Source organism: Triticum urartu, chromosome 2A (genome assembly GCF_056163025.1).
Source record: "Triticum urartu cultivar PI428250 chromosome 2A, HENAU_Tu73, whole genome shotgun sequence".
Lineage (NCBI taxonomy): Eukaryota > Viridiplantae > Streptophyta > Magnoliopsida > Poales > Poaceae > Triticum > Triticum urartu.
This window is the reverse complement of record NC_141874.1, coordinates 47,839,365-47,865,532: the sequence shown is the minus strand read 5'-3', so window position 1 is coordinate 47,865,532 and position 26,168 is coordinate 47,839,365. Positions and strand designations below refer to the sequence as shown.

Below are 26,168 nucleotides of genomic sequence, written 5' to 3'. Positions count from 1 at the left end.
AACTAAAAACAGAAAAGGCAAAAGCAAAAACACATAAACATAGAAAAAGAAAAACTATGGGTTTCAAGCTCAATAAGAAAATTGATAGACCCAAAACAAGGGTAAGTCGAAAATTCAACCCGAAAGCCATGAAAGAACACAAAGAGGGAAAAAGAACAGCACAAATCTTGACAAAAGAATCAAAGGTCAGAAAATAGACTGACCCAATATGAAAACCATGCAAGCGTACGGCCTTTGTTCGCCAAATAGATTTAGTGAATTGAGAGAATTTAAATAGCTATTTAACTGGACTTTTTGAACGAATGTATTAAGTTTTAGGACGTGCACGCACACTGCCACACGATATGTGCATGCCAAAATGTCCCATGAAAAGAAACTTCCACCCAAGATTGAGAACAAAGAGAATTCAAAAAATGAAATATTGTCTTTGAATTTATGTCAAACTAAAAACGAGATCAATTACGTCCACCAACAAATTTTTAACCTACATAACTGACCATGTTATGACAATCTTCTAACAAAAAAAAAGACTAGGCAACTAGGCCGATATAATCGAGCTCGACGGAGCCGAGCCACAGCTGTCCTTTCCTCTCCGTCACCTCGCTGAGCGTCACACCCTTGGCCGCCGTCAGCTCCTCGACCTCCACGCCGCCGCCGTCGAGCCGGACACCGACCAAGTGCTTCACGGGGGCTGTGGTGGCGCCCGGGCGACCCTTCTCCTGGTTCAGCGCCACCCAGTAGCCGCCCTTCCCGTCCCGCCGCACGTTGTCCGGATAGCCCGGCAGGTCGGCGAGCAGCTCGTAGTGGCCAGCCTTTGGTCCCTGGAGATAGTACCTGTGTGCCTGGCACGGCACGGTGTGCGCGACGACGATGAACGTCCTGTCGTAGCTCACTGCGACGCCGTTGGGGTACGGCAAGCCGTCCTTGAGCACGGTGACCTGCTTCGTCTGCGCGTCGTACTTGAGCAGCCTCCCCGTCGCATCCGCGTTCATCATGATCTCCGTATTAAATCTGCCGAGGTCAGTAGTTTTAACTTTCGTATTACCAATTTGTGAAGTTGAGCATGCAGAAGGGATCTGGATTAAGTACGTACCTTCGTGGATATGTCACGCTGCTGTCGGTGAAGTAGACATCACCGGTGACCTGATCGATGTCGATGCCGTTGACGAAGTTGAACCGGACGCCATTGGCCGTCGTGGCAAGCACCTCGGCCTCGCCGCCGTCGGGGCCAACCCTCATGAGCCCCTTGTACGCGTCGGCGATGTAGAGGTCGCCGGACTTGCGGTGGAACGCGAGCCCCAGCGGCCGCCCGCACAGGCTCTCGGTCTCCTCGGACGGCGCCACAGGCACGGTGCACATGGGGAACTTCCTGTAGTTGGCGTGGTGGGCGAAGGTCGTCCAGCCGACGGCGCTGCCGCCCCACTTGAGGACGCGGCCATCGGAGACGCCGGTGTAGGGGCCCTGGCCGCGCGCGTCGAAGGCCAGGCTCTCGGCGCCGGTGACGCCGTTGGGCAGGGGGAGGTGGAGGCTCCACTCCGTCGGGCTGGTCTTTACCTCCGCGGCCGAGCACGACGGGGCCACAGAGACGACGAGAAGAGCGAGCAGGAGGACGAGCCACCCGCTCGCGGATCCGCGGCGCCCCATGAGCTGCAGCGCCGGTGGTTTCGTCGGAACAAACGCTCCGTCGATCGAGCAGAACGATTTGCGGGTTTGCGTGAGTTCGTTTACGGCAGGTAGCTAGAGATTTAAAGGGCACGATCGCATTGCATCGGGAGTTTGAATTCGAACGGCCATCTGATTCAGAGTTGTAACGTTTCTCCTCCTTTTGAGGAGATTCGGAGTTGTAATCGTCTGCGTCGCGCGGAGGTGGACACTTCTACGGTGTGGTGACACGTGTCGGATCTGATGGACGTAGACGAAGTGCAGGCACGTATCATACTCCAATCTGTGTCAGTTCACCCAACGGGATTTTCCAAAGACTTGGCTACCTGGTGTAGGGATGCAAGCGGACACGTTCGCATCGTCTGTGTACGTCGGCGGCAGCCGAAAATTACTATTCTCCCCGTTTCAGAAACAAGTGTTTGAACTAAAATCACGACACATATTTTGAAGTGGATAGAGTACTAATACATACATTTTTTTTTCTGAGGTACTCTTTCGCTTCTATTCCTTTGTTTAAAAATATTTATCGGAGAAATACATAAAAATGGATATATCTAAAACTAAAATACGTCTTGATACATCCATTCCTCCCACAAGTATTTACGAACGGAGGAAGTATAATATAAGAGTGGTTTTGACACTAAACGCTCTTACATTATGGGACGGGAGGAGTAATAAAATAATTGCGACCACCAGGCATCCGTGGACCAGCCAAAATTTGGCTGGTCGCCGCATAGCCGTGGGATCTTGGTCTGCGTAGCCGTTCGATGGGAGCTATCGCCTACCTCACATCTTGTGCGTCTTCTCTCTAGGGAACAGAACACGGGGGGAAATCCATGGCGGGTTGTCCCTCTCTTCTTTCCGCTTCCCCTCCCCCGCCACCGCGCGCAGCGTGCGTCCGGCCTCACCTATTTGCGTCGCCCCCCGATGCTCGCCGTTGAAGCTCCCTGCTGATGCTCACCGTCGTCAGAAACGCAAAAGAAAAAAATAGGGCGTTGACCTGTAGCAGCTTTTTTGTTGCCTCCCCCCGCTCCCTGTTGCATCCATGGGTGCTCCCTCTCTGGCGCCGGTCGCAAAACACCGGTCCTCGCAGGCGTTGTGGTCCCTCCGGTATTAATACGGCCACGACGTCACTAGCCAACCGAGCCGGTGGTAGCAAAAGAAGACCCTAGTTCCAGCATGGGGCGTGGCTGGTTCCAGCATTTTTATCCGTCTGTTGCAACGTCGATAGCACGCGGGCGTTTTCTCTCCTAGCCCATGCTCTAGTCGGTGCCAACTTTTTTGTCACCAGTTGCAGCTTTTTTTTCTGTCATATGCAGCATCGGCAGCGGCCGCATCGCGCTTGTATCAATCATCAGTCGTGGTCACCCACCATCGCCTGCCCATTGCAGCTCGCGGCCAGCCTGAGATGCAGCTGCGAAGGGCGCCGGGGTTCCAGTTCGCAGCCGTATGAAGCTCTGGTGAGGACGCATGCGAGCGGAGCAGCCATGGGGGGAGCTTGTCCGTGAGCCATGAGAAAGGGAGATGCGAGGGAGGATGGGGTGTGATTTGTTTGTCGAATAAAATTGAAGGGAGGGGAAGGGGATCAGGCTGAGGGAAGTGGAAGGACAACGCATGGCCCACACGAGATGATGCTTACGAGACACGCGGTCGCGCTTCAATCGCGTGGCTCACATGGGACCGGCCGAGTTGTTAGCCGGTCGTCCGGCCGCAAATATTTCCCAACAAGAATGCATTGTTGCTTCAAAACTTGAGCATGTATATGCAGGTGTCGCCCGCCTGCATTTCTAGTTTAGTGGAGCAGTATCAGCCGTCTACAAATAATTTAGGACCGATGAGATATCTTAACAACATTATAGTACAAACACACACAAAATGGATATTTTTTATATTGGCACCCTAGAAACTACAAGATAGTATCGAAAATAATATCACCTATGAATTTCAATACAATTTTCTAGTTAATCTAAAAAATCAAGTCTATAAAATTCAATATAATTTTTTAAAAAGATTCAGAAGTTTGAAATGCACATTTCATCTTTTCATATAAAAATGTGAATACAAGAATTGAACTTGGTGTGACATGACTATGGGATGCTACTGAAACTGAAAATTATTGAATATTATTAAATTATATTTCTAAACTTTGTTAAAGGAATGGGCATTTTGTTACCTGTAAGAAATGCCTCTAAAGTTGATTTTAAAATTGCTAAATTAATTTAAATTTGTGTGAAACATCTCTTGAGTATTTATGAAATTGATTGCATATGAGTAAAGCAATTACAATCATTGTGCAATTTCTATGGAATTTTTTAAATACATTGGAATATGACTTAAATAATTGAAAATTATGTAAATATATATGGATCATACTTATAAGTTCTTCTAGATCAATGAATAGTAACTAAATTAATTGAATATTTTTTAATAAAAATGATTTTTGTTTAAACATCGCCAAAATAATTGAAAATTTTGAATTAAAATTAAGAATTAGACATAGCTCATATTGAAACTATTTTATGAATTAATTTGAAGTGTGTGAATTTCATTGAGCTATTTGGTTATATTAGATTTTGTGGAAATTTGTAGAATTAATATTATTTGGAAATCTTGGCAATAAACTCCAAAAATATATGCAATTTTTGTTCATCTTATAATCCGTGAATTCTGCTTAGCTCTTCTTTAGAATGTGTGTTTAATTTTATCACTAGATAAAATAGGCAGTTGGGGAGTGATTTAGGGTCAAGCTCTTGTTTGTCCGACCTTCATGAATTGGAGGTGGATTTGAGGAGGAACACAAAGATCACAAGGGGGGAAAGCACTCTATTGGACAACATCCGCACACAAGATAACAAAATCACAAACCAAAGAGATAGCTCTTAAGGGCATCTCCAAGGCGGACCCGCAGACCGCCCGTATACATTTTGTTCACCAAGTTCAAAAAATATTCATCGAATTCAAAAATTGTTCATCAAATACAAAAAAATGTTCATCATTATTAGAAAATTATCATACAAAATTTTCCATAAAAATAAAAAAGGTTTGTTAAAATTAAAAAAATCATTCTTTTGAAATTGCGGACATTTTTTAATTCAAGAAATATTTTGAATTCGGTGAACATTTTTTTAAATCCGTGAGCATTTATCATTTCCCGAAAATTTGTTCAAACTATGATTTTTGAATTCAGGAACATTTCACAAATTGCAATTTTTTTCAAAATCCCGAATTATTGTTTAAAAAAAAGTTAAAACAGAGAAAAGCCAGAAAAAATGTGTTTCCGGCCCCGCGGATGGGCTAGGCAAGAGGGGCGCGGAATAGGAGCTCCCCTTCCCTCCAATCAAAAAAAAAGAGCTCCCCTTTGTTGACTGTAACTCCTCATCTCCCATGCATACTTGTACGCGCCCCATGCACTAACCCCACGATCCTCCCTCGCATGCGCACGTCGCGCCTCTGTAACCTCTCGCGCTCATGCGCTCTGTTGTAACACAGGCTATATAGCCTCGAGTAATACACACAGCAACATCCAAGGTGCATCGCTTCCTGCTTTCTCTCGTCTACATGGTATCAGACGCCGGCATCGTCCAGTGCCGGTAGATCGCTTCCGCTGCCGATCTCTCCTCGCGGCGTCATGGCTACGCCTCCGCCGCCATCCCCACCCCCACCCCCTCCCTCCTTTGGCCGTGGTCTCCACGGCGCCTTCACGGCCGCCGCCGCTGGCGCGGCCACCCCCAACCGCACCGAGCTCCTCACCCTGTCGGCCCTTGCCGCTGCCTCGCGCACTAACGCGCTCGTCCGTGGCTCCGGCGGCCCCTCTGCGGCGATCGCGCCGGCTCCATCACACCTTGCGGCCGTCTACATCAACCAACATGTGCCGATCATCCTCAACCTCAACCCGCCCAACTTCTCTCAGTGGCGGACGCTGTTCGAGGTCACCTTCCGCAAGACAGGCGTGCTCCCTCACATCACTGCTCCGGCGCTCCCCGACGACCCCGTGTAGCTCCAGGACGACGCCTATGTGATCTCGTGGCTCTACAACCGCATCAGCCCTGAGATCTTCGGGCTCGTCCACCAGCGCGATGCGACCGCCGCCGAGCTCTGGGCGGCCATCTCCTCCATCTTCCTGGAGAACCGCGAGCACCAAGCCGTCTTCCTCGCCACCGACTTTCGTCGCATCGAGCAAGGTGCCGGCTCCGTCCTCTCGTACTTTGCGCGACTGAAGGACCACGCCGACAGACTGGCGGACCTCGGTGAGCCCGTCGGTGATCGTGAACAAGTGTTGAACATGTTTCGCGGGTTGCACCCCCGCCTTCGCTATGCTATTCCCATCCTCACAATGCAGACTCCGTTTCCTTCGTTTCTCCGCTGCCGCGCCTTCCTGCTGCTCGAGGAGAGCCGCCTGACGCCGGAAAGCTCTAACGAGATGGCATGCTGCGCACGCCCCCAACTCCGGCGGGGGCTCGTCCACGGGCGGCAACACCAACCGCCGCCCGGGTGGCAACGACGGTCGCAACAAGGGCAAGGGCAAGGCCGCCGCTGATGGTGGTGGCGGTGGGAGCTCCTCCGTGCCGCGTCCCGCAGGGCCGCTGGCGCCTGCAACCACGCCCTGGACTGGGATGGTCCATGCGTGGCCCATGCCCTGGCGCCCCCACACACCTGGCGCTGGTGTGCTCGGGCCCCGTCCGGGCGCTCCTGCTCCGTTCGCTGGCCACGCCGCCCACTACGGCGCACCTCCCCTGATCCTGCCCGGCGCCGCCCCGACGCACTGGACCCCGGGTGTCGTCCCTGCTCCCCCACTGTACAACATGGGTGCCTCGTCTTCGACTACGCCCCTGCCGCCCATGTGGGACCAAGCTGCACTCGTCCACGCACTGAACAATCTCGGACTCCAGCAGCAGCAGAGCGCCCACTCCGGCGGGGACTAGTACCTCGACACTGGGGCGACTATACACATGGCGTCCTCATCAGGTCTGCTCACCACATCTCAACCCTATAATTCTTCACGCATTGTTGTAGGCAATGGCAACACGTTCGCGGTCACACACACCGGCTCTACCTCCATTCCCACCTCCAGTACCCCCATCCATCTTCAGAACGTCCTAGTCTCCCCCCACCTGATCAAAAACTTAATCTCTGTCAAAAAGCTTGCACGTGATAATCCTCTTAACGTCGAGTTTGACGATCTCAGTTTTTCTGTTAAGGATCGAAGGACGAAGCGGGTGATCCTCCGGTGTAACTCCGATGAGGATCTGTATCCAGTCACGCAGCCGCCATGCCACACTGCCCTCTCCGCCACCGTCGTCCCGGCCAAGGTGTGGCACCAACGCCTAGGGCACCCCGGCCACGACGCCCTCGCCCACACTCTGCGTGCCTGCTCCATCCCTCCACCGCCATCGTCTTTCGAGCTCTGTCATGCTTGCTAGTTAGGGAAAAGTGTTAGGTTGCCATTTTCATCTTTAGAACATGTTTCGTATTTTCCTTTCCAGTTGATTCACTGTGATGTGTGGACTTCGCCTGTATCTAGTGTCTCTGGCAAGCAATATTATCTTGTTCTACTCGACGACTATAGCCACTTTATATGGACGTTCCCCCTCGATCGCAAGTCTGATGTGTACCCCATCCTCCACTCGTTTGCCGCCTTCGTTCGTCGTCAGTTTAACCTCAACGTTCTCACTGTCCAGTGTGACAATGGACGTGAGTTCGACAACGCCATGGCACGCACGTTCTTCTCCACCGAGGGCATTGTTTTACGTATGTCCTGCCCTTACACGTCGCCGCAAAATGGGCGCGCTGAGTGGATCCTCCGCACACTGAACGACATCGTTCGCTCGCTGCTCGTTCACGCGTCCATGCCATACACCTACTGGGCGGAGGCCCTCAACACTGCCACATTTCTCCTTAACCGCCGTGCATGCCGCGCTCATCATGGGCATACCCCGTTCTACCTCCTGTATGGTGCTCACCCGAACTACACTCATTTGCGTGTCTTTGGATGCCTTTGCTATCCCAACATCTCGTCCACGACGCCACACAAGCTCGCGCCCCGGTCCACGCCGCGTACCTTCCTCGGTTACTCTGTCGCCCACAAGGGTTACAGGTGCCTTGATCGCGCTACGAATCACGTCCTTATATCTCGCCATGTGGTCTTTGACGAGACGCAATTCCCGTTCAGTACCATCCTTAGCCCCCCTCCCACCATAGCCGACGAGGAACCACCCCAGCTCCCCGTCATCCCGCGGCGACCGCGCTCCGCTCGGCCACCACACGCCGCCCACACCACGGCGACGCCACACACACCTGTAGTATCTGCCGAGCCTAGCCCTCCGACACCTCTCTGCACGTCCACAAACACTATCATGACAAACCCAGCGTCAATAGACCATACTTGCCCAGGCGCATCTGCCACCACGAGCCCCTCCCCGACCCCCGACCCGTCCGAGCCCTCGGCCCGTCCCCTTGCTCCTACCCACACCATGATCACACGCGCTCGCGCCGGCAAATTCTTTCCCAACCCCAAATACGCTGAAAACAACTCTGTCTCGACCACTCCTACCATCTCACCCATCCCCAAATCCGTGCACGCCACGCTACGTGATGTCAATTGGCTAACAGCTATGCAGGATGAATTCTCGGCGCTGATGGTGAACAGGACCTGGACGCTTGTGCCCTGACCGCCGGGCGCCAACATAGTCACTGGTAAGTGGCTATTCCGGCACAAGTTGAAGGAGGACGGCAGCCTCGAGCGCTATAAAGCACGATGGGTGGTCCGGGGGTTCTCGCAACGCCCCGGCGTCGACTTCGACGAGACGTTCTCACCGGTCGTCAAGGCCGCCATCATTCGCACCGTGCTCACCGTGGCTGCCAGCCGAGGCTGGCCTGTTCACCAGATGGACGTGAACAATGCCTTTCTTCATGGGCATCTCGCGGAGCGCGTCTACTGCCAGCAGCCGGCCGGCTTCATCGACAAGAACTTTCCCAACCACGTCTGCCTGCTTGACAAGTCACTGTACGGCCTGAAACAGGCCCCTCGCGCCTGGTTTGCGCGGTTCGCGGCCTTCCTCGGCATCCTCGGCTTCACGGTGTCCCGGGCAGACCCGTCATTGTTCGTGCTACATAGCGACACCGGCTCCGCCTTTCTTCTACTCTACGTCAACGACATCGTTCTCACGGCGTCCACGCCGGCGCTCCTCCGTCAACTCCAACAACGCATGTCCGCCGAGTTCTCCATGAAGGACCTGGGTGCCCTTCACTACTTCCTCGGGATCAGCGTGATGCGCACGGCCGACGGGTTCTTCCTGTCCCAGCGCAAATACGCGGATGAGCTGCTGGATCGCGCTAACATGATGACTTGCAAGCCGGCCTCAACACCCTTCGACACCCGCTCGAAGCTCTCCGCTGCCAACGGTGCACCTGTCCAGGACGCCTCCGAGTACCGGAGCCTAGTGGGTGCCCTTCAGTACATCACCCTGACCCGCCCGGACATGGCGTACGCCGTGTAACAGGCGTGTCTCTACATGCACGATCCTCGGACGCATCACCTCGCGCTGGTCAAGCGCATTCTACGCTACCTGCGTGGCACGACTACGCACGGGCTGCATCTCTGTCGCTCCCCCGAGCTCACCCTGGTCGCCTACTCTGACGCCGACTGGGCCGGCTGCCCGGACACGCGGCACTCTACGTCAGGCTTCGTCGTCTACCTCGGTGATGCGCTGGTGTCCTGGTCCTCCAAACGCCAGCCCACCGTCTCGCGCTCGAGTGCCGAGGCCGAGTACCGCGCCGTCGCCAATGTGGTAGCTGAGTGTTGCTGGCTTTGTCAACTTCTCGGGGAGCTGCGTGTTCCACTACCTGCCGCCACGGTCACCTACTGCGACAACATCTCCTCCGTGTACATGGCGGCCAACCCAGTCCACCATCGGCGCACAAAACACATAGAGCTGGACATCCTCTTCGTCCGAGAGAAGGTGGCCTTGGGGCAGCTTTGCGTCCTTCACGTGCCCACGGCTCAGCAGTTTGCCGACGTCATGATGAAGGGCCTCCCGACGCCGGCCTTCGAGGAGTTCAGGTCCAGCCTGTGCATTCGGCCTCCCGATGCTCAGCCTGCGGCGGGGTGTTGACTGTAACTCCTCATCTCCCATGCATGCTTGTACGTGCCCCATGCACTAATCCCACGATCCTCCCTCGCATGTGCATGTCGCGCCTCTGTAACCTCTCGCGCTCATGCGCTCTATTGTAACACAGGCTATATAGCCTCGAGTAATACTGTAATACACACAGCGACACCCAAGGTGCATCGCTTCCTGCTTTCTCTCGTCTACACCCTTCGCCCCGCTCGCCCTCCCCCTCCTTTCCCCTCCATCGCGCCGGAGATCGGCCGGGCATGGAAAATCGACCCCCCACCTCCGTCCCTTCACTCGACCCGGTGGATCCCATCCCCATCCCGCTCGACACGCCGATACACTTCCGGATTCCCATGGGGCGCGGCCCGGACGTCCTGCTGTCCGTCGATGGGTTCGGGAGGACCTTGCGGAGCTGGCCGGACGGTCCTTGCGAGCGCCGGGAGACCATGCCCGACGTCGTCACCTCCTTCGGCGAGGGCCCGCTCGTCCTTGTCGAGGTAGATGTTGATGGGGGTTACTTCACCAGAACCCACCTCCCCTGCTGCGTCTTCCGGTCGTGCCCTAGCATGCAGGGGATCATCAACAGAGTCTGCTCCACCCTGGGCCGCCCCTTGCCTTTCTGCTATCAGCCACCGTATCCGTATGTGCCAGATCCCAAGCCATCAATTATCTACTTTGTCCCGTCCAAATTGGGTTGTTTTCTTTTATTATCATATATCAGTCAACTGAAGACAAACTGAAGATCATATGCATTTCAATCGGATTCATGCCGCCACTACTTGCCGGTGTCTGAATTCTCATCTTTAAAAAAAAATTGTGTGTAGAAAGCAGGAAAAAAGTGACTGTGTTTTTTTCCATTGTGTGCATATATCCTGTTTGCCTTGATAATATGTATAATTCCTTGACTAAGATAAATTGCTCATCGAGCTACTTGTTCCACTCCAGGTGCGGGGACGACTTTGTGGCGTCATTTGTGTTGTTGCGGCACTGCACCAAGCGACATCTCTCTTTGCGAGAAGCCATAACAGGCAATTGATGGATGCGCCTAGTTAAGCCCAATCCATCTGCGCTGGTGCTCAGACAACTCTGTTGCCTATCAGAGATAGCGGCGGGTATCAGTTTCAATGACGCAGTGGAGGACACGATGACTTGGTGCTGGACCGCGGATGGCAACTACACAGCCAAGTCGGCGTACCTATGCCAATTCGAAGGAGCTGTGCGGTCAGACGATAAAGCACTCATATGGTCCACCAGAGCGGCGCCACGAGCCAAGACGTTCCTTTGGCTTGCTGCCCGCGGGCGCTGCCTCACGGCTAACAACCTGGCTATCAAGGGCATCCCACACAACCCTGTTTGCTCGCTCTGCTGCGCTGCACCGGGGACGGCCACCCATTTGCTCGCAGATTGCAGTTTCTCCAAGCAGCTCTGGATGATGGTCATCAGCAACCTTGGGGGCCCTTTTCTCAACCTAGCGCCAATGGTAAACTCCCATCAGCAATGCCTTCATCTCAAAAACAATTGGATGATGCAACTGCAGTTGCTCCCAGCTAATAAGAAGAAATAATGGAAGTCGGTCATCTGCTTGGTCTCCTGGATGATATGGAAGGAACGAAACAACCGTGTGTTCAATGCTGACATATGCTCCGCTCAACAACTCATGGGACGAATCATGGATGAGGCAAGATGTTGGTCAGCGGCTGGGCTTAGCTTGCTCGACAGAATATTTGAACCACCTTGATTTTCCCCTTGTTTGTTGCTGGATGCCAACTTCACCTTCTTTTTGTCTATCAGACTTTGTATTCACTACCAGAAAAACTTGTTTTGCCGACGGCCATATCTATGCCGACGGCCCCCACCGGCATATATGGGCATACCCTGACGGCCCAATAAAAGCCGTCGGCGTAGAAAGGCCGTCGGCGTATAACCATCTATGCCGACGGGGGCCGTCGGCATAGATAAGCCGTCGGCGTTTCTCCGAATATACCGACGGGGGCCGTCGGCATAGAGCAGGCCGTCGGCATATCGCGTGGGCCCGTCTACCCGGGCGGCGACGACAGTTTGACGGTGTCAGGCTACGCCGATGGGCTAACGGTGGCCGTCGACATAGCTACGCCGACGTCATCGATCCGCCGCGCCGCCACGTCATCGGTCCGCGTCGTTCGCCGGTCCCGTGGGGTGGCATTTCTATGCCGATAGCTAGGCCGTCGGCATAGGCCTGGCCCATGGTTTTTGCCGTAGGCGTTTAGATTTCTAATAATATTTTTATATTTTTTGTATTTTCTCTTATTTTTTTTAAATTTTTTTCAATACTAATTTCATTAACTTAAATGTACAGAAAACATATATCGATTGCCCCCCACACGGGCCTTCTTCCGTCGTGTCACGGAGAGGTTAGACGGGACGGGCCGGGTACCTGTGGGGGGTAGCAATGCCGCCAGGTGTTGCGGTGGGCCCTCCTATGGTTGTGGAAACGTGGTGGCAGGCGCAGGCACGCGGCTCCGGGGTGTGCCCCCTCCCCCCTCACGGGCATCGATGCCGCCGTGCCCCGGAGGGGGGAAACGACCACGTCGGGCCGACGCAGGGGGAATCTTGGGGTGGGTTGTGCCGGGACTGTGTTGGGGGTGTAGCTATGGCTGGGCTATTACAACAAGGTGAAAAGGTCCACCGGTCAAACTACGTCCAGCGAAAGTCAAAGGGATAGACCCGGCGGTCGTCTATGTCAGGGTTAGACGGGACGGGGTACCTGGGGGGTAGCAATGCCGCCAGGTGTTACGGTGGCCCTCCTAAGGTTATATAAGCATGGTGGCAGGCGTAGGTACCCGGCACGCGGCTTGTATGAGGTCCCGGTGCGACACTCCGGTGGCATTGCTACCCCCCTAGGGCCCCCGTCCCGCCTAACCCTGTAGCATTTGACCACGGGATCTACCCCTTTGACTTTGCACGGACGGGCTTTGAGCAGTAGACGTATCCACCCGGTTGTGTAAGGTCAGCCCATAGGCCCACGGCAACATCTGGCCCGGATGTTGCTCCAAAGTGTTCCTATGGGCTGACCTAACACAACCGGGTGGGGAGGTCCACTTGTCAGAGCCCGTCCGTGCAAAGTCAAAGGGCTAGATCCCGTGGTCAAACGCTACAGGGTTAGGCGGGACGGGGGCACTGGGGGGGTGTAGCAATGCCACCGGAGCGTCGCACCGGGCCCTCATACATCCGGGGTGGTGTGGTGGCATGTCCGAAGAGGCGGGACGCGTCTCCGGTGCGTGGCCCCCCCTCACGGACGACGATGACACGGTAGTAGACGTTCTGCGGTAACGATGCGGCGTCAATATTACTAAATACTCGGAGCGCGATAAAATCATGAGTCTTTTTGCACGACGTGGGCACATGTGCTATAGGAAGGATGGTATTTTTGCATAATTTTTGGTGATGGAGAAGTATCCGAAAAATTCCCTCTACGCGGATTGCCCTTCGCGCGTCTACGGCTGTGGCCGGCGGCCTCCGGGGGCTAGCATGCCGCCAAATCTTGCGTAGGCAGCCTCTCACAAGTCTGGAAGTGTTGTGGCGGTTGCAAACGCCCGGCACGCGTGTCCGGGGTGTGCCCCCCCTCACGGACGGCGCCGCCGCCGGCACCTCGAGGGGGGAAATGGACGCGTGGGGTCTACACGGAGGGGATCTTGCTGTGGGTCTGGCCCGGATGTTGCTCCAAAGTGTTCCTATGGGCTGACCTAACACAACCGGGTGGGGAGGTCCACTTGTCAGAGCCCGTCCGTGCAAAGTCAAAGGGCTAGATCCCGTGGTCAAACGCTACAGGGTTAGGCGGGACGGGGGCACTGGGGGTAGCAATGCCACCGGAGCGTCGCACCGGGCCCTCATACATGCGGGGTGGTGTGGTGGCATGTCCGAAGAGGCGGGACGCGTCTCCGGTGCGTGGCCCCCCCTCACGGACGGCGATGACACGGTAGTAGACGTTCTGCGGTAACGATGCGGCGTCAATATTACTAAATACTCGGAGCGCGATAAAATCATGAATTTTTTTGCACGACCTGGGCACATGTGCTATAGGAAGGATGGTATTTTTCCATAATTTTTGGTGATGGAGAAGTATCCGAAAAATTCCCTCTACGCGGATTGCCCTTCGCGCGTCTACGGCTGTGGCCGGCGGCCTCCGGGGGCTAGCATGCCGCCAAATCTTGCGTAGGCGGCCTCTCACAAGTCTGGAAGTGTTGTGGCGGTTGCAAACGCCCGGCACGCGTGTCCGGGGTGTGCCCCCCCTCACGGACGGCGCCGCCGCCGGCACCTCGAGGGGGGAAACGGACGCGTGGGGTCTACACGGAGGGGATCTTGCTGTGGGTCTGGCCCGGATGTTGCTCCAAAGTGTTCCTATGGGCTGACCTAACACAACCGGGTGGGGAGGTCCACTGGTCAAAGCCCGTCCGTGCAAAGTCAAAGGGCTAGATCCCGTGGTCAAATGCTACAGGGTTAGGCGGGACGGGGGCACTGGGGGAGCAATGCCACCGGAGCGTCGCACCGGGCCCTCATACATGCGGGGTGGTGTGGTGGCATGTCCGAAGAGGCGGGACGCGTCTCTGGTGCGTGGCCCCCCTCACGGACGGCGATGACACGGTAATAGACGTTCTGTGGTAATGATGCAGCGTCAATATTACTAAATACTCGGAGCGCGATAAAATCATGAGTTTTTTTGCACGACGTGGGCACATGTGCTATAGGAAGGATGGTATTTTTTCATAATTTTTGGTGATGGAGAAGTATCCGAAAAATTCCCTCTACGTGGATTGCCCTTCGCGCGTCTACGGCTGTGGCCGGCGGCCTCCGGGGGCTAGCATGCCGCCAAATCTTGCGTAGGCGGCCTCTCACAAGTCTGGAAGTGTTGTGGCGGTTGCAAACGCCCGGCACGCATGTCCGCGGTGTGCCCCCCTCACGGACGGCGCCGCCGCCGGCACCTGGAGGGGGGAAACGGACGCGTGGGGTCTACACGGAGGGGATCTTGCTGTGGGTCTGGCCCGGATGTTGCTCCAAAGTGTTCCTATGGGCTGACCTAACACAACCGGGTGGGGAGGTCCACTGGTCAAAGCCCGTCCGTGCAAAGTCAAAGGGCTAGATCCCGTGGTCAAACGCTACAGGGTTAGGCGGGACAGGGGCACTAGGGGGGGGGGTAGCAATGCCACCGGAGCATCGCATCGGGCCCTCATACATGCGGGGTGGTGTGGTGGCATGTCCGAAGAGGCGGGACGCGTCTCCGGTGCGTGGCCCCCCCTCACGGACGGCGATGACACGGTAGTAGACGTTCTGCGGTAACGATGCGGAGTCAATATTACTAAATACTCGGAGCGCGATAAAATCATGAGTTTTTTTGCACGACGTGGGCACATGTGCTATAGGAAGGATGGTATTTTTTTCATAATTTTTGGTGATGGAGAAGTATCCGAAAAATTCCCTCTATGCAGATGGTGAGAAAAAGCAGCTAACCATCCCCTTTAAGGTTCTTCGGTATCTTGATTTTATAAAAAGACTGCAGCGCCTTTTCATCACGAAGGAGTCTGCCAAAATGATGAAGTGGCACAAGGAAGGTGTAAGGTACAATCCAAAAAAAATCGTACATCCATCGGGAGGGGAAGCATGGAAGTCATTCGATGAAGAATACCCCGAGGAAGCAGCCGAGGCTGGGAATGTCAGAATAGCCGTATCAGGTGATGGGTTGAATCCATATGGTATGTTGTCCAATCCATACAGTTGCTGGCCTATGTTTGTAATTCCGCTCAATCTTCCTCCCGGTGCCCTAATGCAACGGAAGACCATGTTCTGTCGCTCATCATTCCGGGGCTTGACTACCCGGGGAAGCAATTGGGTGTGTTTATGCAGCCGCTTGTGGATGCTTTGCACCATTCTTTGTACTTTCCGAGGTTGACATACGACCGGGATCTGCAGAGAAATTTCTTGATGAAAGTTTGGTTGCACTATTGCATGCATGACTTTCCCGGCTATGCTTTATTCTGCGGATGGTGTACAAGTGGTAAGATGCCATGCCCAGTGTGCATGCAGGCTTTGCGAATGATTTGGCTGAGTAAGGGTGGCAAGTATGTAGCCTTTGACCTGCATCGACAGTTCCTCCCTCCAGACCATCCAGACAGGGAAGACAAGAAGAACTTCACGAAAGGCCGGGTTGTTCATGAAGTAACCGAGATTCCAACATTTTCGGGGGGCAGATGTTCTTGCTCAGCTAAAAGCTCTCAAGCCTAAAGTCAAAGGCAAAGCCAAAGCCAAAGCCAAAGGCTTCGAGGGATATGGTGAGATGCACAACTGGACGCACATTACCCCCTTCTCGCAGCTTCCCTATTTCAAGGACCTCAAACTTCCTTACAATATCGATGTGATGCACACCGAAAAGAATGTGGCAGAGTCCCTTTTCTACACGATCCTGAACATTCCTGATAAGACGAAGGATAACGTAAAAGCTAGAGCCGATCAACAGAGAATTTGTGATAGACCACGCCTGGACATGAAGCCTCCCACAGGCGGTCAAAAAAACTGGTTCAAGCCAGATGCTGACTTTGTCCTTAAACCGCCAGAAAAAAAGAAGTACTTATCTGGCTGAAACAAATTTTGAAGTTCACCGATGGTTATGCATCGAATATAAGTAAGGGAGTCAATCTTTCAATGGGCAAAGTGACCGGCCTGAAGAGTCATGACTACCATGTATGGATTGAGCGGATAATGCCGGTGATGGTTCGAGGCTATGTCCCCGAGCATGTCTGGCGAGTGCTTGCCGAGCTTAGCCATTTCTTCCGCACGCTCTGTGCTAAAGAATTAAGTAAAGAGGTGATTGAAAAATTGCATACGAAGGCACCGGAGTTGATAGTCAAGCTAGAGAAGATCTTTCCGCCAGGCTTGTTTACTCCGATGACACATCTCATTCTGCACCTCGCGAACGAGGTATTGTTGGGGGGCCCTGTGCAAAATCGCTGGCAGTACGACCCTGAGAGGCAGAACAAGCATCTCCGACGGAAATGTGGAAACAAAGCTAAGATTGAAGCTTCCATAGCTGAGGCAGTTATCCTAGAGGAGGTGTCAGACCTCAGGACATCATACTATCCAGACCACGTTCCCCATCTGCATAACAAGGTGCCTCGATACAATATAGAAGAGCCCAAGTATCAACCCAGGCTCGATCTATTCAACGCGCAAGGTGGGAGGGCTGGGGCCTCGAAATCTTATAACATGCCACGACAAGAGTGGGAGGACCTCATGTTCTATATCTTGCACAACATCAAGGAAGTTGAGAAAGTGTGGATGAGGTAATACCACTACACCATTCCTTTATGTCTTCCACATCATCATGTTTCATGTTCACTTAGTCCCGGTCTAACACCGCTTATCTTTTTTTAGTGATTTCGTTCAAGAGGAATGGACGGGAGTGAATCCTCCTACTGAGGCGGAGGCACTTACTCTTCTCCGTCATGGAAACCCTGGACGTAAAAATTTTGTTGCTTGGTTCATGGAGAAAGTAATTTTCCACACTCCCCTATTAAATACCTACTTCAACATTTATTAGTTAACCGAACTAATGCACGCAACAATTTCCATTATACTTGTAGGGAAAAGATCCGAACATATCTATGGATGATGAATTGAGATGGGTTTCCATGGGTTTTGACCCTGCCGTCATGACATGTAAAAAGTATGATGTGAATGGGTATCGCTTCCATACAGAGGAGCACCAAAACAGCCGCCCCGATCCCAAAACTATAAATACTGGAGTGTACACCCCCGGTCAAAATTCAGTAGACTACTACGGAAGGGTACAAAATATATACGAGGTTAAATTCCGCCAGGGGCGTGAGACCCTAAGTCTGCCTGTGTTCAAGTGTCAATGGTTCGATCCGCGGGAGGGGGTAAAACATACGCCTTCCATTGGTTTGGTCGAAGTTAAACCATCAACCGTCTATGCCGGAGCCGATCTCTTCATTGCGGCTACCCAAGCTACACAAGTATATTATCTGCCTTACCCATGCCAGAAAGTGTATCTAAAGGGTTGGGAAGTTGTGTTCAAGGTGTCGCCACATGGTAAGCTACCAGACCCGAATGAAGACGATTACTACAACATTAACCCCATGACATACGAGGGAGTGTTCTATCAAGAGCAACCTGATGATGATGATGATGGTGTGGTTAGAAACGATGACGCTAGACCATTGGGTGATGATGATGTGGACCCAAACGTCGACGATGCACGGAATGATGGTGAGACCATTGTCAATGAAAATGACATACTTATGCTAGAAAAGTTAAACAAAGACGCTGACAACGAGGAAGAGCCTCCACCTCCGTCGGACAACGAAGATGATATGATTGATAGTGATGATGAGACGGACCGAGAAAGAGGTTACAACAGTGATGATTCATATGGGTTCTAGCATATGTACGTTTCAAGTATTTTTTCTATAGTTTAGGAATATGCCTTTTTATGCATTTTTATTAATGTGTTTATTATCATGCCTTTTCCTTCATTTCATTAATTTACTAATTGCTTTTTCTCTTTTCAATGCCGGTTCGTGGAACATGGGCAAGGGAAGGCCGACGGCGTGGGTTTCCTACGGAAGGTCGTCGGCCTGCCTAGTCGGAGTGGTCGAGCACGTAATCCTCCCCCTCAGCTACTTGACGATGACTCCTCACAGGGAGGTCGAGGGAGAGGTGCCCCTAGAGGAGGAGGGGGCGGGGGGAGAGCCTCTAGAGGACGAGGTGCTGGGGGGAGAGCCACTACAGGGGGTCGTGACCAGAAAGAGCGCACCCTCACCGACTTAGGGGTGTTGTCTTCGAGGCCCTCCTCTAGTGAGGTACACTCTAGGGAGGAGGAGGAGGAGGAGGTGGTGGTGGAGGAGGAGGAGGATGTGGAGGAGGAGGCAGGCGAGGAGGAGGAGGAGGTTGGGGAGGGGGAGGCAGGCGAGGAGGAGGGTGGTGGCGGGGATGATGGTAGTGACGGGAAGGGGGTTGACAAGAAGGGGTGGCTGCGTGGCAACGCAAAGCTACCAAAGCAGGTTCCTGCTACTGAGGAGCAGAAGTGGCTCATTGAGCCCACGGGAAAAGAGTAAGTGGTTCATTATTTTGCTTGTCACATGCTTATTCCGGTTGTTATTTATTTTGCTTGTCACATGCTAATAGTTCATTCTTTTGTAGCAACTGGATATATTCTAAAGGGGTCCGTATTCCCAACGGCCTCATCACCGTCTTGCTGAAGTTATATTGGCCGGGGTTGTACTGTCCTGATCCAGTCAGGCAGCCGGACCGTCGGGTTTTGGCCACGAGCTGGGACCACTGGGAAGCGGCCCGCCACGCGGACCATGAGACCCATGCCAAGGCCGTGATCACTACCTTTTGGGTGAGTTCTCTTCAGAAGCACAAGTCCATTCTAGTTTCATGAATGATTTAACTCATGGCTTCTTCCACTCTTGTTTCATGCATGATTGTAGAAATTCTATCGAGTTCTTCCGGAGCACAGGGCTAGAGCGGACCAGATCGTGCTGCGCCAATGCAAGAAGAAGGCCCGCCAGATGCAGTACGAGGTGCGCTATGTGGCCATCTCCACATACTACCACGACGTCCTTGGTGTGAAGATGACCAAGGAAGAAGCGCGGAGGATGGGCATTACCTTGGAGAGGCCCGAGTTCTTGGCGGTAAGTATAAAAGATTTTTCATTATGCTTTCATATATTATGCTTTCATTATGCTTTCATTACCTTGTGGTACATTATGCTTTATGCTTTATGCTTCCATAACACCAATTTGGACACACCTACATGCCATTATGCTTTTATTATGTAGGTGTGTCCAAATTGGTGTTATGGAAAAGACGAGTCCTGGGCGGCATTGGTGGATCTTTGGTGTGATGAGGCTGGAGCCTGGGCGGCTATGAGAACCAAAAATAAGGCTAACCGAGGGACGGAGGGAGTACATGCTCAGGGAAACCGAAACCACTATCTCCACAAGGCAGTTAAATGTATGACTAACCCCATTAAACATTCTTCTTCTTCTATTTACCATCACTTTCTTATGTATGACTAACCTCTGTTTGGTGGTGCAGGAGGAGAAACTGAAGCGGCCGCTCTCACACATGCAGGCGTGGGAGATCGCCCATACGCGGAAGGACCCCAAGCCTGGCGAGCCCAAGTACTACGGCAAGAAGACCGCACGGAGGAAGAAGGCCTACTCCGAAGCGTATCTGAAGTTACATCCTGACACACCTGACCCCATTGCGGTGCCTCTGGACGACATGGCGGTGGTGAGGATGGGGCCCAAGGAGCACGGTCGGGAGGCGGTTCTCGATGCTGTGATCACTCCTAGTATCTCCTACACACAGCTTCGTCGGATCGACCCGAGCCTGAGCCAGCGCACGAGCCAGCCAGTGACTAGTACACAGTCCCTCTTTCAGGAGCAACAATCTGTAAGTATTTTCCCTCTTATCTTCATTGCTCACTTCATTTTCCGAATTTAGTAGTTTTATGAGTTCCATCATGTCATACCGTAGGCCTACCTGGAGTACACACGCCAGGAGACCATGGCGTGGCATCAGAGGCTTTATGAACACCAAGTGCAGAGGGATAGCCAGATGCAGCAGGCTTTTCAGGATATGGCGGCCGGCAGGTGTCCTCAGTTCCCTCCAGCACAATGCCCTCCAGCACAACCAATGCTGATGAGCTTTGAGGAGTTTGTGGCACAGAACGCTGGCCCCTCGCCGGTTAGTTCATCCCCAATCTATTCACCCAAAGCATGTCATGCCTTTCAACACAGTGATATATCCCGTGCATATGTCTTTTCAACATCCAGGGAACAGGTGGATCTACCATTGGCGGTGGTCTTCGCAGCACTCCGGAGACACGGAGCCCGACCACTCCGATCCACGGAGGCGGAGGTGGAGGCGGAGGCGGTCTTGGCGGTAGCGCTGCCGCTAGCAGTGACGACCTGGGCTTTGGCCGTCTTGGCGGTGACGACCTCCGCGGTGCTCGATGATCCTTGTGTGGTGATGATGCTTGAGATGACTTGTGTGTGGTGATGATCATTTAGATGACTTGTGTGCTTCTCTATATGCTTATGCTTATGTTGGTTGTGATGATGTTCATTTAGAGACTTGCGTGTGATGATGCTTATGCATATATTGTTGTGATGGTGCCGGATGATATCCCGTTGTGTTTTATATGTCTATCCCATCATATATATCTGCTGATATGTGCTTCTATTTTAATTGAATTGATCTGAAAACAAACAGAAAAAAGAAAAAAAAGCAAAAGCAAACTATGCCGACGGCTAGGCCGTCGGCATAGGGCTAGCGTGAGCTCCCAGTAGCTGACACGTGGCACCTATGCCGACGGCCTAGCCGTCGGCTTAGTTTAAAAACTGTGCCGACGGCTAGGCCGTCAGCATAGGCGCCCACGTGTCAGCTACTGGAAGCTCTGTATGAAGGACTATGCCGACGGCCTGGCCGTCGGCATAGCCCTGGTCCACGAGCAGCGGCTGGTCGCCACGTGGCACACCTATGCCGACGGTCTAGCCGTCGGCATAGTTTTTGACAACCGTCAGCATAGGGGTGCCACGTGGCGACCAGTCGTTGGGCAGACTTGACGGCGGCCACCGTTAGGCGTGATCGTTGCCGACGGTCGGGGCCGTCGGCATAGATGTACGGCCCCCGTCGGCGTATCATATATGCCGACGGCTTTTCTATGCCGACGGCCTCCGTGTCTGTGCCAACGCATATGTTGCCGACGGCCCTATGCCGACGGGGGCCGTCGGCATAGGGGGCGATTCCGGTAGTGATTCTGCCTCTACTGATTAATCAATGAAATACGGCCCTAGGGCCGTCTTTTCGTCAAAAAAAAAACTCTGCACCTGCATAATTGGGGAATCGCATTTTACATCAGGCTTGATCTTGCCGGATTGTACCACACGTATCCTCATGTAGTTGGTGGCCCATTTCAGACATTAGAGGCGGCTTACTCTGCGAACCATGGCGACCTTCAAGACCGACGGGATCCCAGAATGTAACTTCCCTCGAATTCGTCCTATATTTTCATTTTCGTCTGTTCATTCGTCTCTATTTCCGTGTACACTTGCAGTCAGTTACTCTATCTTTTAACAGGTCTTCCTAGTCACTTACTTCTATGATGTAGGCCATGGAAGATATATAATCCCAGTTTTTAGAAGCAAAAAGACGCAAAACCAAATTTCAACTATATAAAGAACTATAGCCCAGCCTACATTATTTTCTGGATTCCTGTCCTGGGACCACTTGAGAGTTAAGGAGGCATTTTTTTCAACTCTATTCAAGAGATTGTTGTCAAATAGTACTTCCTCTATATCCAAATGTAAGACTTTGTTGTAGTTCAATTCGAACTGCAAAGACGTCTTATATTGAGAAATTATAGGCTTGTATACCATTAACTGTGTTGAGATAATTTGAAAGTTGCTTGATGTATTTAAACGCCTTCTGCACAAAATAGTTAGTTCAGTCGCCCTACGTCTCGCTGATATCATCAACATATTACTGCATTTAGCATCACTTTGTTTTAACCACTTTTGATAAACTAAAATCTACTAACCACAGTGAATGCTCTGATCTAAATTAGGTTTATGCGTCAGCCTAATGATTCTCAAGTGGATTATGTCGTACGCCAATGTCTTCACTGGCCTGATGGCACAAGGAAGAAGCGTTTGAAATCGGAACCAATTGAGGAACTACGTGATCACAAGCGCCAGCTGGTTCAAGCTTTGGTGGACAAGTATAATGATTATTTAGGGGTTTGTCTCAATCACTGCTTCCCACCTCTACTCTATGTCCTGCGGGGTTGCAATGCGTCTTATTGTCTTATTCATGTAATAGCAATTAATTAATTACTGACGGGATCCGTTTTTCTTAATTTTAGGATACTACATATGTACTCAAAGATGTTCTGCAGTATACATCAGTTCGTTTGCTCGATTGCCAGAAAATTACCAATCATATCAATTTCACTGCAAGGGCTAAAGGAACTGAAGATTCTGACTGTTCCATGGATGATCTATTCTTTGCTGAAGTCACATCTATGATAGGAGATGACAAATTAGTGGTCAGCTGTTTCTGCAGGGTTAAAACTACTGACAACGGTATTGTATTCTCTTATCCTAAGTTACTTTTTGTTCAAATAAAATTCATGAGTCGCACTAACTTGAACTTATGTGTTAGACAGTTCTGTAAATATGTTTCTAGCTCTAGCATGTCGAAAATTCAATATGGCTCGTAGGTCCACATACTCACATTAAGCCATAACACACCGCATCCATAGCATGTTATATTTACTGGTTTGCTATACTAACATGTTTGTTTTGCCACATGATCCGTTATCCTCGAGCTTTACGTCTGTCAACAGATTTATGCATAGCCATGTTGAATGTACATACCGACAATTATTCATCTATAGTTATGTAGTGTTTGTGTCTGATTATAATTATTTGGCCATTAAATCACAATTCCACCTCACATTGTTTTCGTGTAAATAAAGGTCGCTGCCATGGTTGTCCTGCGAAGCACCCCAATGTTGCTGTATACTTGCGTGGTGAAGCAGGCGCATCTCCATTTGGTGGACCTGTTATAGCCCGTCAAGTTGTTGAGTAAGATGTAAGTATGATGATTTATTCTATGCTAGCGTTTGTCCAGATGGAGTTTGCCGATGCCTAGTCAGCGTGGAATGTGTTGTCCTTGGACCTGTGCTCAGCAACAATCAAGTGGGCTCATTACGCCACGTATGACTCGATGCAGGGCACCAACCACGAAGGTCTAATCCTCTCTATGGAGAAGCTCTAGTTCTAAGAGAAGAGAAAAGTATTTCTTTTACCCACAACCCTGGCTTTGCGGAAGTGATTTGTGAGTCTGAATTCACGTCCAGTCCCCGTCAACTTGACTTGGCATGGTGCAGATTTCATCATTGCATAAAACAGGCAGCACAACAGTTCGTCACATTACATAAAACAGGTAGCAAAACAGTTCATTCATTGCATAAAACAAGTATCAGCAGAATGGGTTGTTTACGATCTTCTGCTATGTAGATATTCAAAAAGATTTTGACATTCGCCTTAGTATTTTCTCCATGCCACTGTTTACTGGTACATTTCTGCGTGTGACCTTCTGTTTGTTTATCCGCCACTCTTCTGCTTGCAGCAGGTAAACTGGTCGATGCTTTGGCAACATCCCCTGCATCAATATTCAGATGACGTCCTAAGCTTATATAGGTTGAGTGAACAAAGGCGAAGCACATGATAGGGTCGAGCTGCTCCCTGAAGTCTTCTAGCTAAGATGACATCTAAAGAGGAAGGACAAAGGACTTCGAGGTTGCAGATCGCATCGTTACTTGCATATGCTATAGTTAAGTAAACGCTACTTAAGACAAGCTCCATCGGTCACTTCAGTTTTTTAAAGCCTTCCACTTTCTCCTTGGTAACTCCACACCACGGACCTACATAATATTACTAAGATATTAGAGCCATTCCATAGCCTTAATCACTATATAAGTACCTTTGCAATCCTTCTCTTAGAACTCATCCCATTTACACATAGACATCTCACAATGTCGGGCACCAAACTCGCAGCTCTCGGGTTCTTTCTTATTTTGAGCATTGAATTAGCCAGTGCTGCAAGAGTGGCCAGATACTCTAGTGCAGCAGACACCAGCATGGGAGAGGAGGGAGGGGGCGGTGGGTATGTGACTGGCGGCGGCTCGGGGTCAGGGAACGGTGTTGGGTCTGCCGAGAGTGGACGTGGTGGAGTTCCTGCAAGCATCGTTGATGGTGGAGGAGGCGACAACAACCAATATGGTGGTCCGGGATACGGTGAAGGATCTGGTTCGGGCGTGAGCTTCGGTGCATATAACAAAGGGTCTCATTACGATTTCAGTGGGTATTCTAGCACTAACGCGAATGGCGGTGGTGGCGGTGGGCGACAAGCTGGAGATCGCGATGGATCAAGCGGTCATGGTGTCGGCATCGGCATTAGCTCTGGCTCTGATAAGGCGGACAAAGTTTCTAGAGCACCAAGTTATCTAAATGCTAAAGCTGATGGAAATGGTGGCGGCGAAGGCAGCGCTCAAAATGGCGGGAGCGGTGATGGATCTAGGAGTGGTGACGCACGCCCTTAATTTTTGTATACCTAGTTAAGTACGAAGATGGGTTGCAGCCTCTAATGTTTCATGTCGGCATCATCTTTATTTATTCCCTTGTTTATCTTCTTGTTTCATGTATTAAGGGGCCCAAATAAAGGCACATTGCTTTGATTAAATGTACTAGCTACAGCTAGTCTAAAAAAAGATTAAATGTACTAGCTAGTGCATCTCCATGGGACTATCCGTTATATGTTATTGTATGTTACTCCTATATATTGAAGGAAATATGCCCTAGAGGCAATAATAAAGTTATTATTTATTTCCTTATATCATGATAAATGTTTATTATTCATGCTAGAATTGTATTAACCGGAAACATAATACATGTGTGAATACATAGACAAACAAAGTGTCACTAGTATGCCTCTACTTGACTAGCTCGTTAATCGAAGATGATTATGTTTCCTAACCATGAACAAAAGAGTTGTTATTTGATTAACGGGATCACATCATTAGAAGAATGATGTGATTGACATGACCCATTCCATTAGCTTAGCACCCGATCGTTTAGTATGTTGCTATTGCTTTCTTCATGACTTATACATGTTCCTATGACTATGAGATTATGCAACTCCCGTTTACCGGAGGAACACTTTGTGTGCTATCAAACGTCACAACGTAACTGGGTGATTATAAAGGAGCTCTACAGGTGTCTCCAAAGGTACATGTTGGGTTGGCGTATTTCGAGATTAGGATTTGTCACTCCGATTGTCGGAGAGGTATCTCTGGGCCCCACTGGTAGAAAAAGGGCCTATATACCCGGTTCGTAAGGGCCTTTAGTCCCGGTTCCGGAACCGGGACTAAAGTGTCGGTACTAATACCTCCCCCCTTTAGTCCCGGTTCAATCTAGAACCGGGACTAAAGGCCCTCCACGTGGGCAGTGCGCAGAGCCCAGTCAGGAGACCCTTTGGTCCCGGTTGGTGGCACCAACCGGGACCAATAGGCATCCACGCGTCAGCATTTCTGTTGCTGGGGTTTTTGTTTTTTTTGAAAGGGGGGGTTGGGGGTTTTGGGGGGTTAATTTAGGTGTTTCATATATTGTGTTAGCTAGCTATAATTAATAGAGAGAAGTGTCCTCTCTTATGTCCGTGCTTGGTCGACGCTACGTACTATACATACGTATAGAGAGGACTAGACACGTTGGCTAGCTAGTAAGCAAACGAAGGAAACAGAAGATCGTCATGAACATATATGCATAC

The 26,168-nt window shown here is 51.4% G+C and overlaps 3 protein-coding genes and 1 pseudogene across 3 annotated transcripts; 3 read left to right on the top strand and 1 right to left on the bottom strand.

Annotated features, from left to right (window-relative positions):
- Positions 1-530: 530 nt before the first annotated feature.
- LOC125540857 (protein STRICTOSIDINE SYNTHASE-LIKE 10-like) lies at positions 531-1,644 on the bottom strand. Its single transcript, XM_048704395.2, has 2 exons — positions 1,094-1,644; positions 531-1,011 (listed from the first exon to the last, which is right to left on the bottom strand). Exons 1-2 carry the CDS (start codon positions 1,642-1,644, stop codon positions 531-533), a joined length of 1,032 nt encoding a protein of 343 aa, XP_048560352.1.
- A 3,646-nt stretch (positions 1,645-5,290) lies between these two features.
- LOC147983571 (uncharacterized) lies at positions 5,291-6,895 on the top strand (annotated as a pseudogene).
- A 3,141-nt stretch (positions 6,896-10,036) lies between these two features.
- LOC147983570 (uncharacterized) lies at positions 10,037-23,429 on the top strand. Its single transcript, XM_087540779.1, has 5 exons — positions 10,037-10,363; positions 21,635-21,819; positions 22,405-22,576; positions 22,702-22,921; positions 23,317-23,429. The coding sequence occupies exons 1-5, from the start codon at positions 10,037-10,039 to the stop codon at positions 23,427-23,429; spliced, it is 1,017 nt and encodes a 338-aa protein (XP_087396905.1).
- Positions 23,430-24,378: 949 nt separating this feature from the next.
- LOC147983569 (uncharacterized) lies at positions 24,379-24,945 on the top strand. Its single transcript, XM_087540778.1, has one exon. The coding sequence runs from the start codon at positions 24,379-24,381 to the stop codon at positions 24,943-24,945; it is 567 nt and encodes a 188-aa protein (XP_087396904.1).
- Positions 24,946-26,168: the final 1,223 nt, after the last annotated feature.

Bases quoted from the DNA above. Each gene is read 5' to 3' on its own strand.
- LOC147983570 (XM_087540779.1), top strand. From the start codon at position 10,037: ATGGAAAATCGACCCCCCACCTCCGTCCCTTCACTCGACCCGGTGGAT. The intron at 10,364-21,634 runs GTCTGCTCCACC...ATACGGCCCTAG, and splicing joins TGCAGGGGATCATCAACAGA to GGCCGTCTTTTCGTCAAAAA. The intron at 22,922-23,316 runs GTATTGTATTCT...GTGTAAATAAAG, and splicing joins GGTTAAAACTACTGACAACG to GTCGCTGCCATGGTTGTCCT.
- LOC147983569 (XM_087540778.1), top strand. From the start codon at position 24,379: ATGTCGGGCACCAAACTCGCAGCTCTCGGGTTCTTTCTTATTTTGAGC.
- LOC125540857 (XM_048704395.2), bottom strand. From the start codon at position 1,644: ATGGGGCGCCGCGGATCCGCGAGCGGGTGGCTCGTCCTCCTGCTCGCT. The intron at 1,012-1,093 runs GTACGTACTTAA...TGACCTCGGCAG, and splicing joins AGCGTGACATATCCACGAAG to ATTTAATACGGAGATCATGA.